Raw genomic sequence first — 16,248 nt, forward strand, 5'->3', positions numbered from 1 at the left:
GTGATGGGAAAGCACCACGCAAGCCGCACTGAAGAACAACCCCCCACCCCCAAACCCAGCTCTCAGCGGAGAAGATTCCAGGCTCCAGCCTCCCGGCCCCCCAGGGCCCGCCCACAATCCAAGCTGCTCCAGGTTTCCAGCCTGTGCCTAATCCAAACCCAGGACAGTGCTGGGTTCTGATTAGAAACACAAAAAGGAGAGACAACAGGGGTGTTCATGACACAGGGGACAGTTAGTCAGCCACGCCTGGAAAGGAATCTGGCCATGTGGGCACCACATGGATGCCCTGGGGGACCTGATTCCCCCCAATTATTTCTGAGCCTAATCACTGATGGATGGAATTAAGAGCTTTGTGGTTTGTGAATCAAGAGCGACGTTCTGTAAGCCCCAGGGCATGGACCCATGCGGATAACGGTGCGATTTCTAATCAAAGCCAATCCCGGACCTATTTCTGTCTTCTCTCCGGCCCCCACATCAGGAATTTGGGTCCTGGCCACTCCCTCTTTGAAGCTCTAACCAGGGCTGCAACTGTGACCCATCTTCTCCAGTGTGGGTGGCACAGTCCTAGCCCGATCTTCAGCCTGGAGTTCACTTGGAACCCAGCCCCTGTATGAGCTGTTCCTCCTGCCCCAAGTGCCCTTCCTTCTCTGTGTGGGGAGCTCCTTCCTGCTTGTCTTTGTAGGCCCAGCTCCAGGCGGAAGGTGTGGAGGGGCAGGTGCAGAAAGCTGTGTGAGGCAGGAGGGCAGGTGAACACACAAGGTCTCTCCTCTTCCTTTCACAGGTCTGCTTTCCCTCATTTTTCTCTATACGCAAGAAGTGTTGCTTTTGAAAAAGAAAATGATGATAAGGGTGCTAAGCCCCAGGTCAGATTTCATGTCTGCTGTGAAACTCACCTTGCCTCCCCCAAGCAGTCCTGGCCTCTTGCTTCCCAGGGCTCCTCTGCGAGGTGCCTTCTGAGCCCCTGTGCATTTTCTTCAGGACACTTACCACAGTCTGTGACCCTGCGTGCATTTCTGCTGTTCCTTGAATTCCATCTCTCACCCCCACTGGCTCCATCAGGGACAGTGTCTTCCATTTTTTTTAAAAAATCACCTTCATCATGATATAATTTCATACCATAACAGGCATCCATTTCAAGTGTACAGTTTAATGAGTTTTGGCAAATGTACACACCCTTGTGACCAACCATCCCATCAAGATACAGAGAGTCCCCACCATGTCCCCTGTAGTCAGCCCCATCCCCACCCTGGCAGGCAACCAGGGATCTGTCCTCTGTCACTGTAGATTAGCTTTGCCTGATCTAGAATTTCACATAAATGGAGTCGCGCAGCATGTCCTCTGCTGTGTCTGGCTTCTTTCATTTGCTGTAATGCCTCTGAGGTTCATCCAGGTTGCAGTGTGTCTCAGTGATCCTTTGTTTATTGCTAAGTCCCTTGTGTGGACATGCCACCATTTGTTACTTCCATCTGTTCGTGGGCATCTGGGTTGTTTCCATCTTTAGTCATTATGAATAAAGCTGATAGGGACATGGAGGGACAATCGTCTGTGTGGACATAAGCATTTGTTTCTTTGGGTAAACACTAGGAGAAATAACATGTACAACTTCTTAAGAATTGCCACCCTGTTTTCCAACATGTCCAGATAACTTTAGCAGCAGCAGCAAGTGAGGGCAGCAGCTGCAGCACCCTCTCCAACACTGGGTGCCACTTGACCAGGCCTCTTCTTGCAGAGTGCACGTCCTCAGCTCCCGGACCAGTGCTGCCCACCAAGGGTACTCAATCCATCGTCACATGTGAATGATGTGAATGGATGCATTTAGCTTTTGTTATTTGGTTATCATTTCCAAACCAACATTTATTCCACTTCCACTTCTCTGGGTGTTTTTAATCTTGTTCTTTTTAACAATTACACAAATAATATATAGCCAGGATATAAAAATTAGACCATTAATGAAAAAATAATTTTAAAAATACCCCTTAATACCTCCACCCAGAGCAGCATGTTCCAGGCTCCATACTGGGCGCTGGGGAAGTGAAGGTGAACAAAGCACACACTGGTGGTCTTCAAGCGCTCTCAGGCCCCACCACCTGGACAAGGACCACACAGGAGGGCAAGCCCGGGGTCATCCAGCGGAGGGCGAGCACATGTGGGAAAGCCTTCAAGGGGGAGGAGGGGCATGAAGAAGGGACACAGTGGGGCCTGGTGGACAGCAGTGGGCCGGAAGTGGGCTGCATGGGGGCTGGGAGTTCCCAACCCCGAGGCTAAGGAGAGTGCTGCCCTGCTGCCTCCCTGCAGTAGCAGAGTACCAGCCCCAAAGCACAGGGTCATGGAGGAGCCCTGGCTCCTGGGTCTCCTGTGACTTTCACACTTGGGCACAGTCTCCCCAGGAGCTTTACCGACCCCTCCCCCTTCTGGTCCCCTGCATGGAATAACCAGGTAGGCTGGCTCCTTGGACCTCCTTCTCCAGCGACTATCTTCCCTCAGTCGCCTGACCAGTCTCAGGGCTCTGCAAGTCACCCATCTGGTACCGACACTCCTACTTCCCTCCCCAGCCCTGCAGTCTCCCCTGCGCCCCAAACTTGGGGTCCACGGTGTAGCCGCCTTTCCTTCCATCTGGTTGTCTCCCAGCCACCCATGCCCTCAAAGGAACTCTCGACACCTCTGGTTCCCAAACTGCTCCTTCTCCATTCTTTCCATCCCAGAAATGGGCACCACCATTTCCTCTAACCCACAACCAAGGAACCATTCTTGATTTCTTCCTTCCTCCTCACTCACATCCAGTCTATCACTAAATCCTATTGATTTCACCATCGAACAGTTCCCAAATCCCTCCAGGTTTCTGTACCTCCAGTGCTACCATGCCATTCAGAAACACCAGCAATTTTTGCCCAAACTGTCTCTTAACTGGACTCCTGCTTCCATGATTACCACATCTCCAAGCTAAAATCAGGTATCAGCCGATGATTTTTTCTGCAGAAACAGAAAAATTCATCCTACACTTTATATGGAATCTCAAGAAATTGAACAGCCAAAACAATCTTAAAAAAAAAAAAAAAAAAAAGAACAGATTAGAAAGTCTCACATCTTCATTTCAAAACATACTCCAAAGCTGTCATAATCAAAACAATGTGGTGCTGTCATAAAGACAGATATATTGACCAACGGAATAGAATAGAGAGACCAGGAATAAACCCTTGCGCATATGGTCAAATGATTTTTGATTAGAGTGCCAAGACCACTCAGGGGTGAAAGGACAGTCTTTTTAGCAGATGATGTTGAGAAAACTGAATATCCACCTGCAAAAGAATGAAGTTGGACTCACCTTATATACAAAAATTAACCCAAAACGGAGTGAAGACCTAAACTTAAGAGCTAAAACTATAAAACTCTTAGAGGAAACAGAAGGAAAATCTTCTTAACATTGTATTTGGCAATTTCTTGGTTATGACACCAAAAGGAGAGGCAACAAAAGAAAAAAACAGATATGTTAGGTGGCATCAAACAAAAACTTTCATGCATCCCACTCAAGACTGAACAGGCAGGCATGGAATGGGAGAGAATGTTTACAAATTATGCATCTGATGGGGGTTAATATCTGGAATAAAGGACTAAAACTCAACTATAGAAAACAAACAACTGGTTAAAAAGGGGGCAAAGGATTTAAATAGACTTTTCACCAAAGAAAACATGCAAATGGCCAATAAGCCTGTGAAAAGCCGTTCCACCTCACTAATCATTACAGAAATGCAAATCCAAACCACAATGAGATAGCACTTCACACCCATTAGGGTAGCTATCATTAAAAAATAACAAAAGTATTGTTGGACAGGATGTGGAGAAACTGGAACTTTCAGACATGGCTGGTGGGAATGTTTAAATGGTGCAGCCACTGTAGAAAACAGTATGGACATTCCTCAAAAAATTAACACAGAATTACTGTATGATTTAGCAATTTGACTTCTGGGTGTATAATCAAAAGAGTTAAAAGTAGAGACCGGAGCAGATATCTGTACATCCACGTTCACAGAAGCGTTATTCACAACAGCCAAAAGGTAGGCGCAACCCAAGCACCCGTGGATGGATGGACAAACCCAACGTGGTCTACCCATACAATGGAATCTTATTCAGCTTTAAAAAGGAATGAAGTTCTGATACCTCCTACAACGTGGATCAACCTTGAGGTCATTTTGCTAAGCGAAATAAGCCAGTTCCAAAGGATAAATGCTGTATGATTACACTTGTATGAGGGACCTGGAGTAAAGTTCATAGAGACAGAAAGTAGGATGGTAGGGGCCCCAGGCTGGGAGAAGGGGGAATAGGGAGTCAGTGTTTAATGGGGACAGAGTCTCGGTTTGGGAAGCTGCAAAGGTTCTGGAGGTGGATGGTGGTAATGGCTGCACAATAATGTGAATGGACGTAATGCCACTGAACTTTACACTTAAAAATGGTCTAAAAAGTAAGTTTTTTGTTATATATATTTTGCCATGATAAAAAGCTTGCCCCCCAAATCATGTGTCAGCTGCTGTCACTTTCCTGCTGAAAACTCTCCAATGATTTTCCACTATTCCATTCTGGACCACAAGCCTCTGTACAGTCTGGCTCCTGCCAACCTCTCTCCTTGACCCAGAGTGCCTCCCCCATCCCTCCTCCCCCAGATGCCAGTCTCTCCTCCCAGCTCTCCCCATGAATATCTGGAGCAGCTCTGCAAGCTGCCTGCTTGTTGGCAGCCATCACCACGGTGGGCTCCGGTTTGCCCACATTATCCCCGTGTTCAGGTCATTATCTGTAATGACAGCCTGGCATAATTATATTTTTACAATTTGTATAATTATCTTCTACAGAGCTAAATGATGACTATTATCATTATTAAATATATATTAAGCACTTCTAGCCATGCAAAGCTAACAAGATGTAGCCTCAGCTCTTAAAAATTTTCCTTCCTAATTCCATCCCAAATTCATTTCAACTTTGGTTACTCCTCTTTCCAGGAGAAAGAGTGGGGAACTTGCATGTTTTTTGCCTGAGGCTTTATATGCATGAGCTCACACCAGCTTCTCAGTGAAAGCTGGGGAGCAGATGCAATGAGCCTCATTTTACCGACGAGGAAAATGAGAATCAGACTGCAGGAGCCAGGGAGTAGATGGGGCGAGACTGAAACTGGGCAGAGCCTCCACCACTGTTCTCATGCCATGTGACAGCCTGGCTTATCAGGGAGGGCCACTTTCTTTCTATCTTATTTACACTTTCCTTGTCCAACACAATGCTAGGTCAGTGGGAGAAACATGCGAGCAAACAGACCACTCTAGAACAATGTCTTAAGTCAGAGCCACAAACTCAAATGCTCACAGGGGCCAAGCAGGCAGTGGAAGTGGATGAAGCAGACAGGGGAGTGGTGGACAGTGGTAGGGCCAAGTGGGGCCTGAGAGCCCGTGACTCATCCAAAGATGACAGCCAACTTTGCCACAAGGCAATGTGGGGTCAGTGTTGTCTCACCCTCCTACTCTTTGAGATAGATTTATAAGTGAAATCTCCAGAATTTTGAATGTTGGCAACTTTGGTCAACACTGGTTATTGTCTAACCTGCAACCATTCCCTGTCTCAAACCTCACCTCCCACCCGCCTCAGTTTTCAACAGTAGGGATCAGATATTCTTTGATCTCAGGGAGACAGCTCCAGGGGATAAATCTTAAATGGTATATACAGCAATCCTAGCAGTCTCATTCCCTTTGACCAGTAATTGGTCTCAGGGCGAGCTAGTGACCCAGTTCTGACAAATAAGATGTACGGGGAAGACTACGGAGATCTTCCCTTCCTTAGTAAAAAGACAAAGCCTTGAGACCTAATGAGGAAAGAGCCTTTTGCCACTGGTTCTTTCCCCTCATTCCTGTCTAATGCAGTGATGAAGTCTGGAACAGCAGGCATTTTGGAACCATGCGGCAATGAGCATAAGCCTAAAACCAACATGGCAAGAATGAAGGACAAAGATGGAAAGACCTGGGGTCCTTGATGACACGCTTGCTGTGTCAGCTCCAGATGCAGTCATGGTCAAGCAAGCACTGCAACACCGGAGGATGGCTGGAGAAGGAGACCAACCAGCAGGTACCAGCAAGGCCCCCTGTGTAGGAGGGGCCCTTTGGTGAACACGCACGTGGGCTACACCCCCTCACATCTCTCCCTGTTCTCAGAGGTTCATCCACAAACCCCTTCCCCAGATCCTTTTGTCTTTAAGTCTCCAGTCTTGCTCTGTCCAAGTTCCTGGACCATCAGTCAATCTGTCAGCTCCCACCCATGAACTGGTGTGGATCCTGGACCTCTGGCTTTCTCTTCCCCCAGGCAGGTGGCCCTCTGGGAGAAGCCCCTTCACCTCTACCTTTCAGGCAGGCTGAGGGAAGCTGTTATGCATAGTGTTCCTGTTCTGCGTGGTACCAGTATATTTACAAAGCAATCTGTTAACTGGGACTGCATTTTCCTTCTTCACTCTTCTGCCTACAGAGGATCCCCCGAGGCCACTGCTGTGGGGAGTGGGTGAGGAGGGGATGGAGGAGGTACCATGGGTGTCTCAGCCACGACTTACTTGTGCTCCTGGGACCTGCTCAAGGCTGCTGGCATCGTACATATCAACTTCCTACTGACGGTGCATGTGGCTTGGTGGATCAAGTCACACCCAGTTCAGGTCACATGCTCATCTGGGGCCTTGTAGTCTTGCATCCGGTCTCTACCAGTGTTCAGGAGCAAGTCTGGAGCTGTTGTTCAAGTGGAAAATAGTTATTTGCCAAAGAAGTGTCTTTTTTTTAAATTTCATTTTCATTAAAGGTTATTACAAGATATTGAATATAGTTCCCTGTGCTGTACAGAAGAAACTCATTTTTTTTAAATCTATTTTTATACATAGTGGCTAATACTTGCAAGTCTCAAACTCCCATATTTATCCCTTCCCATCCCTTTTCCCTGGTAACAATGATTGTTTACTTTATCTGCGAGTCTCTGTTTTGTAGACTGAATTCATAGTCTTTTTTTTTTTTTTAGATTCCACATATGAGTGGTATCATATGGTATTTTTCTTTCTCTTTCTGGCTTACTTCACTCAGAAAGAAGACCACTAGGTCCATCCATGTTGCTGCAAATGACATTATTTTATTATTTTTATGGTTGAGTAGTATTCCATTATATAAATATACAACTTCTTTATCCAGTCATCTGTTGATGGACATTTAGGTTTACTTCCATGTCTTGACTATTGTAAATAGTGCTGCTATGAACACTGGGGTGCATGCATCTTTTTGAATTAGACTTCACTCTGATATATACCCAGGAGTGGGATTGCTGGATCATATGGTAAGTCTATTCTTAGTTTTTGAGGAATTTCCATACTGTTTTTCAAAATGGCTGCACCAAACTACATTCCCACCAGCAGTGTAGGAGGATTCTTTTTCGAAGGTGTATCTTTGCTCTAAACCCCTTGGTCTGTGCTGACTCTGCTATTGGAATCTGCCACAAACAGCCTGCCCTAGATCTGTGGGGTCATCTGGTGAGTGAATCAGGGCAGCACAGTCAGATGAGGTTCAAGTAGTCTTTAAGTCAGCCACCAGCGCAGGACACTCCAAACCCCACTCCACCAGCTTAGTGAAGCAAACTATCAAGTCCCGCCTAACTGTTCACACTGAATCCAGAATCTCTGGTAAATCTGCTCTATTGAAAAGTCCAGCCCAACCCAACAACGTGCTCTGTGTACCTGGACTGACACTACTGGAATCTATTTCTCATATTCTCCCTAAATTTCTGCTGGTGAATGCATGAATATCCTGCAGTTCTTTCCTGGTGTGACCATCTCCTAAATCAGGCTTTGCTGTTGTTTCCCTGGCATGCTAGGATCTGACTCCAATTACGGACTGGAGTTAATGAGGGGTGAGTCTGGCCAGGTAAGGACCGCAAGTGAGTTCATTAACAGGACTTCAAGTAGGCAAAGACTCATCTCCTCAGGCAGACACGGGGGATACTTCCACTGGCAAAGAGGCTCAGAGGGAAGGGGAGGTTGAAGGTTTGCTGTGTCTTCCCACAGGCATCCTGTTCAGAATGCTCACCTTATCTCGGCCCTTCTGCATGGCTGGCTCCTTTCCCACCTCCAGATCTGAGCTGAAATATCACTTCTCAGAGAAGCTATCCCATCACCCTCACACTGGTTTGCTTCCTCATAGCGCTAACCATAGGAGATGTTATTTTTCTTGTCTCCCTTACGCTTCACAGTATGCTCTGCGAGAGCAGGGACCACAGCCGTCTTGCTCATTGCCTGTACCTCTCCTTTGTGCACAGAAGTCTCTTACATGTATTGGGTGCTACTGGGCCAAGACCTGAGGTCACAGTGGTGAAGATGACACTGTCCTTGCATTCTCAGCCTTCACCTTCTAGGGGCGAAGCACACAGAAGGTGCTAATATTACTAGGTCACTATGGTTGAGGGTAGATGTGAAGACTTTTCTAGCACTACATCAGTAATCTGGACCACCTGTGACATCTGGCCTTGGCTCCTCTTCTCAGGAAGATGGAAGAGCAGTAATTTTCAGAACCCACTAAACTTGCGGACATGTGCTCTCCAAGTACACATTTTATGTTTTGTAATCAGTGCCTAAGTGATGAACAGAATTGAAATCAGAGAGGTTAAACAAGATATACCTTTAATTTTCCAGACTCCTTCCATATGAGCTTTGAATTCAAAGTTGATTTGGGGTGACAAGGCCTTGCAGCAGAACAGAGACTTCAGTTTACGGGCTCTGCAGGGCGCTGCACAGCACACACAGAGCCTTCTCACTTTCATCCCCTTTGACGTTCAAGGCTGACCTGTGAGGGGCACAGTGCTGGCTGGATGGGGGTACGACTTTGACTTTAACGTGCCAGGCACTTTCACATCTCCTAACAACCCCGAGACTGCCCATCTTTGCAAGTGAGGGAACAGTGGTTCAGGGAGAGCATCTGCTTTGCTTGAGGTCACACCACTAGTGAGTAGGAGGTCAATCCAACCCCACTTCTCAGCAGTATTCAACCCAGGTGATCAGCTTCTTTCAAAAAGACTTTCTTCGATTGGCTTTATGGATACACAATCTCTTGGTTTTCCTCTTACTCAACAGCCACTTACTTCCAGTTTCCTAAGCTGGATTTTCCTTCTTTTGTCCATCTAAAAATGTGGGAGTACTCCAGGTCGTGGTCCTTAGATCTTTCTACTCTTACCTGTACTCTCCTCCCAGCTATGTTCATGGTTTTAATACCACCTAGACAATGGTGGCTTGTAATTTCACTGCTCCGGCCTGAACTCCAAGCTGGAATGGTCAACAGTCCACTCAACACCCACTGGTGTCTCCTAGACAGTCGACACTTAACTTGCTCCAAACCACAGCTGTGCCAGATTTGCTCCTCCCACCGCGTTCCCCAGCTCAGTAAACAGCACCACCATTCTTTCACTCATACTCCATATTCCGTTAGCAAGACCTGTGGCTCTACCTTCAAATTAGAGCCCAAATTCCACTACCTCCTCCACCTCCAGTCTAATCCATCCTCTCTCCAGCCCAGTAACTGCACTCTCTGCCTGCTTCCGTGCTTGCCCCTCTAAGTCTATTCACACAGCAACTTGAGTATTCCTTGTAACACTTAAGCGGGACCACGTTACTCTTCCCAGGGCCTCCCAACTCTTCAAAGAATTCCGTGATCTACAAGGCCCTGTCAGATCTGCCCCGTGGCTATCATTCTTTCCCTAGATCATTTCACCTTAGCCACACTGGCATCCTATTCATCACCTACAGTTACCTCCTACCTGGTCTCTGCTCCCACCCTTACAACCTCCCGATCCCCAAGACTCCTCTCTGGTCTATTCACAATCAGCAATCAGAGGGATCTTTTAAAATCTTAAGACATATCCCATCATTCCTCTAATATCCTTTAAGTTCTTCCTAAATTTCGTTGAATAAAATCCAACAGGACCTAGCCCCTGGCTACCTCTCAGACTCCGTCTGGCACACCTGGCTCCACAAAGCGGACGTTTTGAGCTTTATGGAAAGGCTCCTCCCTCAGGGCCTTTGCCCTTTGCTCCCTTTCCCAGCAAAGCGCTTTCTCACCAATAGAGCTGTTTTCTCTCTTCACTGCCACCCGCTCCCTTACTACCCTGGTTAAAACAGTACTTCCGGTTTCTATTCCCTTACACTACTTCGTTTTCCTTCCTGGTACTTCTCGGCTTCATGTAGGCAGATCTCACACCTACTGTCCACCTCCGCCCGGCCCCAACGCCCGCCTGGGGCCTCTCGGCGCCGCGAGCCCGGCCGGCCGCCCTTCCGCTGCGTCCGCGCAGCCTCCGGGGCGCGCGGCATCACGGGGCTTGTAGTCTGTTCCAGTGGCCGGGCCTCCCGAAACTACAACTCCCACGGGGCAGCGGGACGTCGCTCCCGCGCCACCGCGTCGGCCGGCCACCTCGCGGCGGGTCCCGGCTGCCGCCGCGGGGGTGGGCCGCAGAGATGGCGGACGGGGTCGCGGGCAGAGACAAGTGCGGGGAGCAGCGACTCGTGTCGCTGCCTCTGTCCCGTATCCGGGTCATCATGAAGAGCTCCCCCGAGGTGTCCAGCATCAACCAGGAGGCGCTGGTGCTCACGGCCAAGGCCACGGTGAGGCGGGCCGCGCGGGGGAGGAGCGGGGGGCGGCGAGGGGGGCATCCCGGAACCGTCGCGCCCCGTCCGCCCTCCCTCCCGGTCGCGCCGCGCTACCCCGGCCCCTCGGCTCGCGCGCCGCCGACTCCCCTTCCGGGCTTCCCCGTGCGCGCACCCTCCCGCGAGCCGCCTCACTCCCCTCCCACGCCGCGCGCACCCTTCGCCTCGCCCACCTGGCGCCGCTCCCGCTGTCCCTCGCGCGCTTTTCGCCCCGCCCACTCGTCGCCGCTCCCGCCTTTTCTTGCGCGCCCTTCGGCCCGCCTCCCGGCGCCGCTCCCGCCCTCCACCGCGCGCCCTTCGTCTCGCCCACCCGGCTCCGCTCCCGCCGTCCCTCGCGCGGGGGTGGTCCGAGTGGCCGCGCGCACGGGTCTCTTCCGGTCGTTTCTCCTGCGGCGTCCCCGTACTCCGGGCCCCAAAGCCTCCCCTTTTGTTGTTTCCGGTCTGTTTCGTGGCTTTGGGCCCATCTCCCCCAACGGTTCAGTGGGAGGGCCTGCGGCTTCCTCAGGACGGGGCCCGCCCGGCCACTCGCCCCACGGACCTCGCAGTCTCACAGGCCGGGCCACCCCGGGCCAGAATGGAAGTAACTCCCGGCTCCTTAGTTTTACTCTCCTAGGTCCAGATAGGTAATTTTGTGTCTTTGATGTGGTGTTGGAAGGCCAGAACCTTCCGGTTCTTTCCCCGGGCCGTGTTTAAGCTCTACCGTCTTGGTTGCTTTAACTCGCCTCGGATTGTTTCCAGCCCCCGCTAGCTCGGTAGACTGTGCCCCACCGCATGTTGGTCAGAGCTGGGGGAAATAGGAAACCACGTGGTCTTGGAATATTTGTGTTTTTTGTACGGTTTCGTTCTGTAGGTACTAAAGAATTAAGAGTTATGCAGGCATTTCTTTAATCCCTTACCAACTAAACTAGGATTTAAAATAAAAACACGGAGCAAGAAGTTCAGCCCAGGTCGTTGCCTTAGGGAAGGTGTCTGGGCAGAATCGGAAATACTATTTTTCACCTTCAGGCTGTTGATTGTTACAGTTGCAGGCGACCAACCTTAACCCGTGTATTCAAACAGAAGACTAAAAGTGTGTTCCTGAGCCAAACAATTTTTGAATGGTCTCTTGCTCCTTTTGTTAACTGTGGAGATTGGTCATTAAACATTTATGATTCAGTGTTGAATCACTTAAATATTTTTCATAAGTTAGAAGTCTAAAGTAAACTTCAGGGACACTTATGCTTCCCTGCCAACTTTAATTCAGCCTTGCTTTCTTTCTGCCTTCATAGTTTCCTTTCTCCAGTAATTTCCTGTAACTTGAGGAAACAAGATAATCTGTGATTATCCAAACTTAACGTAATTAAACAAAGACTATGATGAGTTTTCAAAGCACACCTTTCATTTTACTTTTTCATTTTGTTTTAGGAACTCTTTGTTCAGTATCTAGCCACCTATTCCTACAGACATGGCAGTGGAAAAGAAAAGAAAGCACTCACTTACAGTGATCTATCAAATACTGCAGAAGAGTCGGAAACTTTCCAGTTTCTTGCAGGTACTTAGCCTTTGAAACAGCCTGAAACAGTTAAAAAGTGCTTAGTAATTTACAACCTTTTTCCCCTGCTCTTTTTCTCCTTTCACTGAAATAGACATTTTGCTGCTTTCCCCAGGTGCCAAAGTTTACCATGACGTGGCATGGGATTTTTAGTTTTGTCTATTTGAGTAGGTTTGTAATGTGGTTCACCTAGAGTGAGAGTTAAGTCAGCAGCGATGCACAAGGGTGGCTGGGGGACCCTGGCAGGCCCCCCTCTTAGACTCCTTACTTGGCCAAAACAGGAACGAAGAGTTGCTGTTGCGGAACAAGCTGTGTGCACCACAGTCAAAAGAGCTTGAGGTGATCTGCAGGTCCGGTGGGTTGGGCAGGGCTGCTCCCAGGAGGTAGCAGCACAGAGAAGCATGTGGTTTGCAGTCAGTGGAATAGGAACAGGTCTTTAGCATCAGTCAGGAGGCAGTGCTAGTCTCCTGCTATTTCACCAAGAAGTGTCGTCTGAATTTTGTCTTGTTTTGGAACCTGTTTGAGGTCAAAGCAGGAACTGGCACATTCTGAAATTTGCATTGCCGTATTCATGGCCTCCCATAACCAGCTGCTGATGTTAGCTTTATGTTTTTAAGATATATTACCAAAGAAGATTTTAGCTAGTAAATATCTGAAAATGCTTAAAGAGAAGAGGGAAGACGACCAGGAGGAGGAGAAGGATGAGAGTGACGCTGACGAAGCAGAATCCTAAACCCAAGTGAAGTGCTTTCAAGATCAGCCTGGAAGGACCTCCTGGATTAGCACCGTTGCTCTGAAGTGAGCATGACGCTGTGCAGCTTTTGTCTCTCCACTTTTCAGAGCCTTCGAGCACACTGTGTTCTTTCCCGGCAGAGAGAGAGCACACTGTACCTCTGCCATAAATAGCCAGGAGGAGAGTAACCCGGACAACAGGCGCTCTCGGACAGGCCTCTGCAGTTGGAGCTGGAGGGACCGAGGCACCAGCAGCCTGCAGCTGTGAGCGGTGGAGGCAGAGACACCTTTGCTTAACTTTTTAGTTTACAGGTAGATTTTGAAGAACTTCTAAATATCAGTTGTATAAATTCACATGTATATTCTGAAATTAGTTCCTGTAAACAGCTAGACGCTGTTTTAGCTAAATATGTAGCCTGTGGGTAGTACGTTAACGTTTGCATTTTCGTATTTCAAGAAGATTTCCGTGGCTTTGTATTTGTCCAGATACTGCATTTTTTTTAACTGTAAAGAAATAAAGTTGTCTTTTTTTATTGAAAGCTTTACATATTTTTACAGTAAAGTGTTTTTTGGAACTAGTTTTAAAACATCTACTATTCTAATGGTCTGCTTGTTATCTGAGATGTGACATTTAAAAATAAGCATTTTCTAATACTTTAACTCCTGGAGAAAAGTTTTGAGTCAAATTATTACATCAAATTCAGGTAAGAAATCTTACCATGTTTTTAAAAAAATTTAAAAACATTTTGTATACTGAAGAACTCTCATTTTACTGTTCTTTATACCCGTAGAAATTTTTACTGTCCACAAGAGAAAACCATAAGTCCTATTTTTTTTCACGTATGGTACATTTTTGGCTTCTTTCCTTTTTTTTTTTTTTTTTTTAAAACTGAGTTCTAGTTTTCATTTAGTGAAATCATCCTTAAATGTCCACGCTGTTGGTTCTAAAGCAGTCGATACACAGAACAGTTCTATCACTCCTGATACTCCCCTGGACCCTTGTGGAGTTCACTCCTTCTCTTACCCCCAGGCAATCACTGATGTTTTCTGTCCTTTTAAAATTTTATTTTTAAACAAAATAGTTTGAAGTCCCCCTTTTGGTTTACAGTTCTGAGTTTTGACAAGTGCAGAGTCATATGCCCAGTACTACAGTTAAGATGCAACAGCTCGGTCACGTCCCCCAAATCCCTCAGGGTCGGATTCACTCCTGCCCGCTCCCTTGGCAACCCACTTAAGTAGCTATTCTCTGCCCCCATAGCAGGAGTCAGCACACTTCTTCTGGAAAGGGCCGTATGGAAAATAAGTTTTGTGAGCTATATAGTCTGTCACAACTAGTCAGCGCTTCTGTTGTAGCACAGAGGCCGCCATGGCACAGAAAGGGATGCGTGTGGCTGTACTTCAGTGAGCCTTTATTTCTGCACACTGCAATTTAAATTTTGTATGATTTTCATGGGTCATGAAATCTGATTTTTCTTCAACCGTTTGAGAACGTGAAAGCTATTCTTAGCTTATAGTCCACACAAAAACACAGCAGGCCAGACCTGACCCACAGTCCGTGGTTTGCCTGCCCTTCTTTCCAGAGCGTCATACAAATGGAATCATAGTATGTAGCCTTTGTATCTGACTCAAGGCCTAGTCATCTGAGTCCCATCCATGTTGTTGCAGGGAGCGGCAGCCCATTCCTTTCCGTTGCTGAGTGGGTTCCGCTGTACAGATACACCATCTGTTCATCCATGCCACAGTGAATGGGTAATTCCTGGCTTGGGTTGTTTCCGGTTTTGATGGTTTCACTTGAAGCCCTATAAGCACTCGGTACAGGTTTTGTGTGAATGTAGGACTTCATTTCACTTCAGTGGAACCATGTATTTTCAGTCTATAGGAAACCAAGCTGTTTTCTAGTGTCTGTACCATCCTGCAGTCCCACCAACAGTGAGCAAGAGCTTCAGTTGCTCTGCATCTTCTGCAAAACTTACTATCAGTTTTTAAAAAAATTTAGCCATATTAGCAGGTGTAGGTTTTCATTTGTTGCCCTAATGACATGTGACATTCAACATCTTTTCATTTGCTTATTTGCATCCATATATTTTCTTTGGTGAACTGTCCAACTCTTTTGCCCATCTCTTTATGGCTTTTCTTTTTGTTGAGTTTTGGGAGTTTTATGAGTACAAGTCCTTTGCTAGATTGATTTGCAGTTATTTCCTCCCTGCCTGTGGCTTGTCTTTCCATTCTCTCAAAAGCACTGTTAAAAGAATAGAAATTATGTTTTTGAAAAATTCTTTTAATTTTGAAGAGGTCCAGTTTATCAGTTTTTTTCTTTGGGGATCATGCTTTTCTTGTATGTGAAAACTTGTCACCAAACCCAAAGTCACAAAGGTCTTTTCCTGTGTCAGTGTAAGTGCTGTGTGTTGCTTTCACTCGCTGTGCCTACAGTAACGTGGTGCTCTGTAATCCCCGGGGAAAATACTAGCTGATTTTTGTGTGTAACCAGCTGAAACATCCTTAACCTAACCATCCATAACTGCATAAACACCTCAGATCCGATTGTTTGGGGAGCGTTCATCCTTGGCCCCTCCTTGAGCCACATGCTAGTCAACCACAGTAGCTTCCTAACTGGTTTCTTCACCACCTTTACAGCCTCTCTCCTCTTCACGGATCACCACGCACGCTGCTATCAGATTATCTGAACAGTTTTATGAAGGTTAATCTTAGTTTCCTGGTCAGAAGTAGCCACTGGGGGCCGAGCCTCTTCTGTGTACACCATGCTCATTTTCATCTAATCCTCACAACTTGCAAAGTAGCCACACTTTATGAAGAAAGGAATTAAAGCTCAGGTTAAGGAACTGGTCCAAGGCACCGCTAGAAGTGGTGGAACTATGATTCAAATTCCAGACTCCACTCTTCGCTGGAACTTACAGAAGCGCACCTTCTCCCCACCATCTGTGGGAAGACAGATTCCTAACCTTGCAGCCAAAGCCCTTGGCACGGATCTTACTCTGCTTTATGTTCTGTTTTCCTGCAGGAACCTTCCATTCCTGCTGAGATGGGCTCCCTGTCCTCTCCAGAGAAGAAAGTTCCCTTGTACCCCTCTGATCAAGGAGCTAGTTCTTTTCTGAAATCTTCCTAATTCACGTAACATCATCATACACTGTTTTTATACTCAGGTTTTCCCAATTAGATGGCCTGCTTCTGGCTGTTCAGGAAGTGATAGGGAACGGGAAGACTGTATTTACTGAGTAAGGGTATCATAGTCTCTCATCAGGTGGTGTGTATTCTTCAGCTAGCATGTCCCAGGGCCCGTGGG

The 16,248-nt window shown here is 47.3% G+C and overlaps 1 protein-coding gene and 1 long non-coding RNA gene across 6 annotated transcripts; one reads left to right on the forward strand and one right to left on the reverse strand.

Moving 5' to 3' along the window:
• Nucleotides 1-1,127: 1,127 nt before the first annotated feature.
• Nucleotides 1,128-10,444, reverse strand: LOC141575052 (uncharacterized). 3 transcript variants are annotated; one of them, XR_012502322.1, is made up of 3 exons: nucleotides 8,670-10,444; nucleotides 6,575-6,743; nucleotides 1,128-1,543 (listed from the first exon to the last, which is right to left on the reverse strand). It is a non-coding gene; the product is annotated as an uncharacterized LOC141575052 (long non-coding RNA). The 3 variants fall into 3 exon arrangements; XR_012502321.1 differs by having other exon boundaries at nucleotides 1,128-1,580; nucleotides 8,670-10,442; XR_012502320.1 differs by having other exon boundaries at nucleotides 1,128-2,970; nucleotides 8,670-10,336.
• A 51-nt stretch (nucleotides 10,445-10,495) lies between these two features.
• On the forward strand, nucleotides 10,496-13,492 carry CHRAC1 (chromatin accessibility complex subunit 1). Of its 3 annotated transcripts, none has more exons than XM_074353148.1 (3): nucleotides 10,496-10,642; nucleotides 12,089-12,215; nucleotides 12,497-13,492. In XM_074353148.1, the coding sequence occupies exons 1-3, from the start codon at nucleotides 10,496-10,498 to the stop codon at nucleotides 12,556-12,558; spliced, it is 336 nt and encodes a 111-aa protein (XP_074209249.1). In that variant the 3' UTR covers nucleotides 12,559-13,492. The 3 variants fall into 3 exon arrangements, with proteins under 3 accessions (XP_074209249.1, XP_074209248.1, XP_074209250.1); XM_074353147.1 differs by having other exon boundaries at nucleotides 12,833-13,492; XM_074353149.1 differs by having other exon boundaries at nucleotides 13,056-13,492.
• Nucleotides 13,493-16,248: the final 2,756 nt, after the last annotated feature.

Source organism: Camelus bactrianus, chromosome 25, assembly GCF_048773025.1.
Source record: "Camelus bactrianus isolate YW-2024 breed Bactrian camel chromosome 25, ASM4877302v1, whole genome shotgun sequence".
Taxonomy (NCBI): Eukaryota; Metazoa; Chordata; class Mammalia; order Artiodactyla; family Camelidae; genus Camelus; species Camelus bactrianus.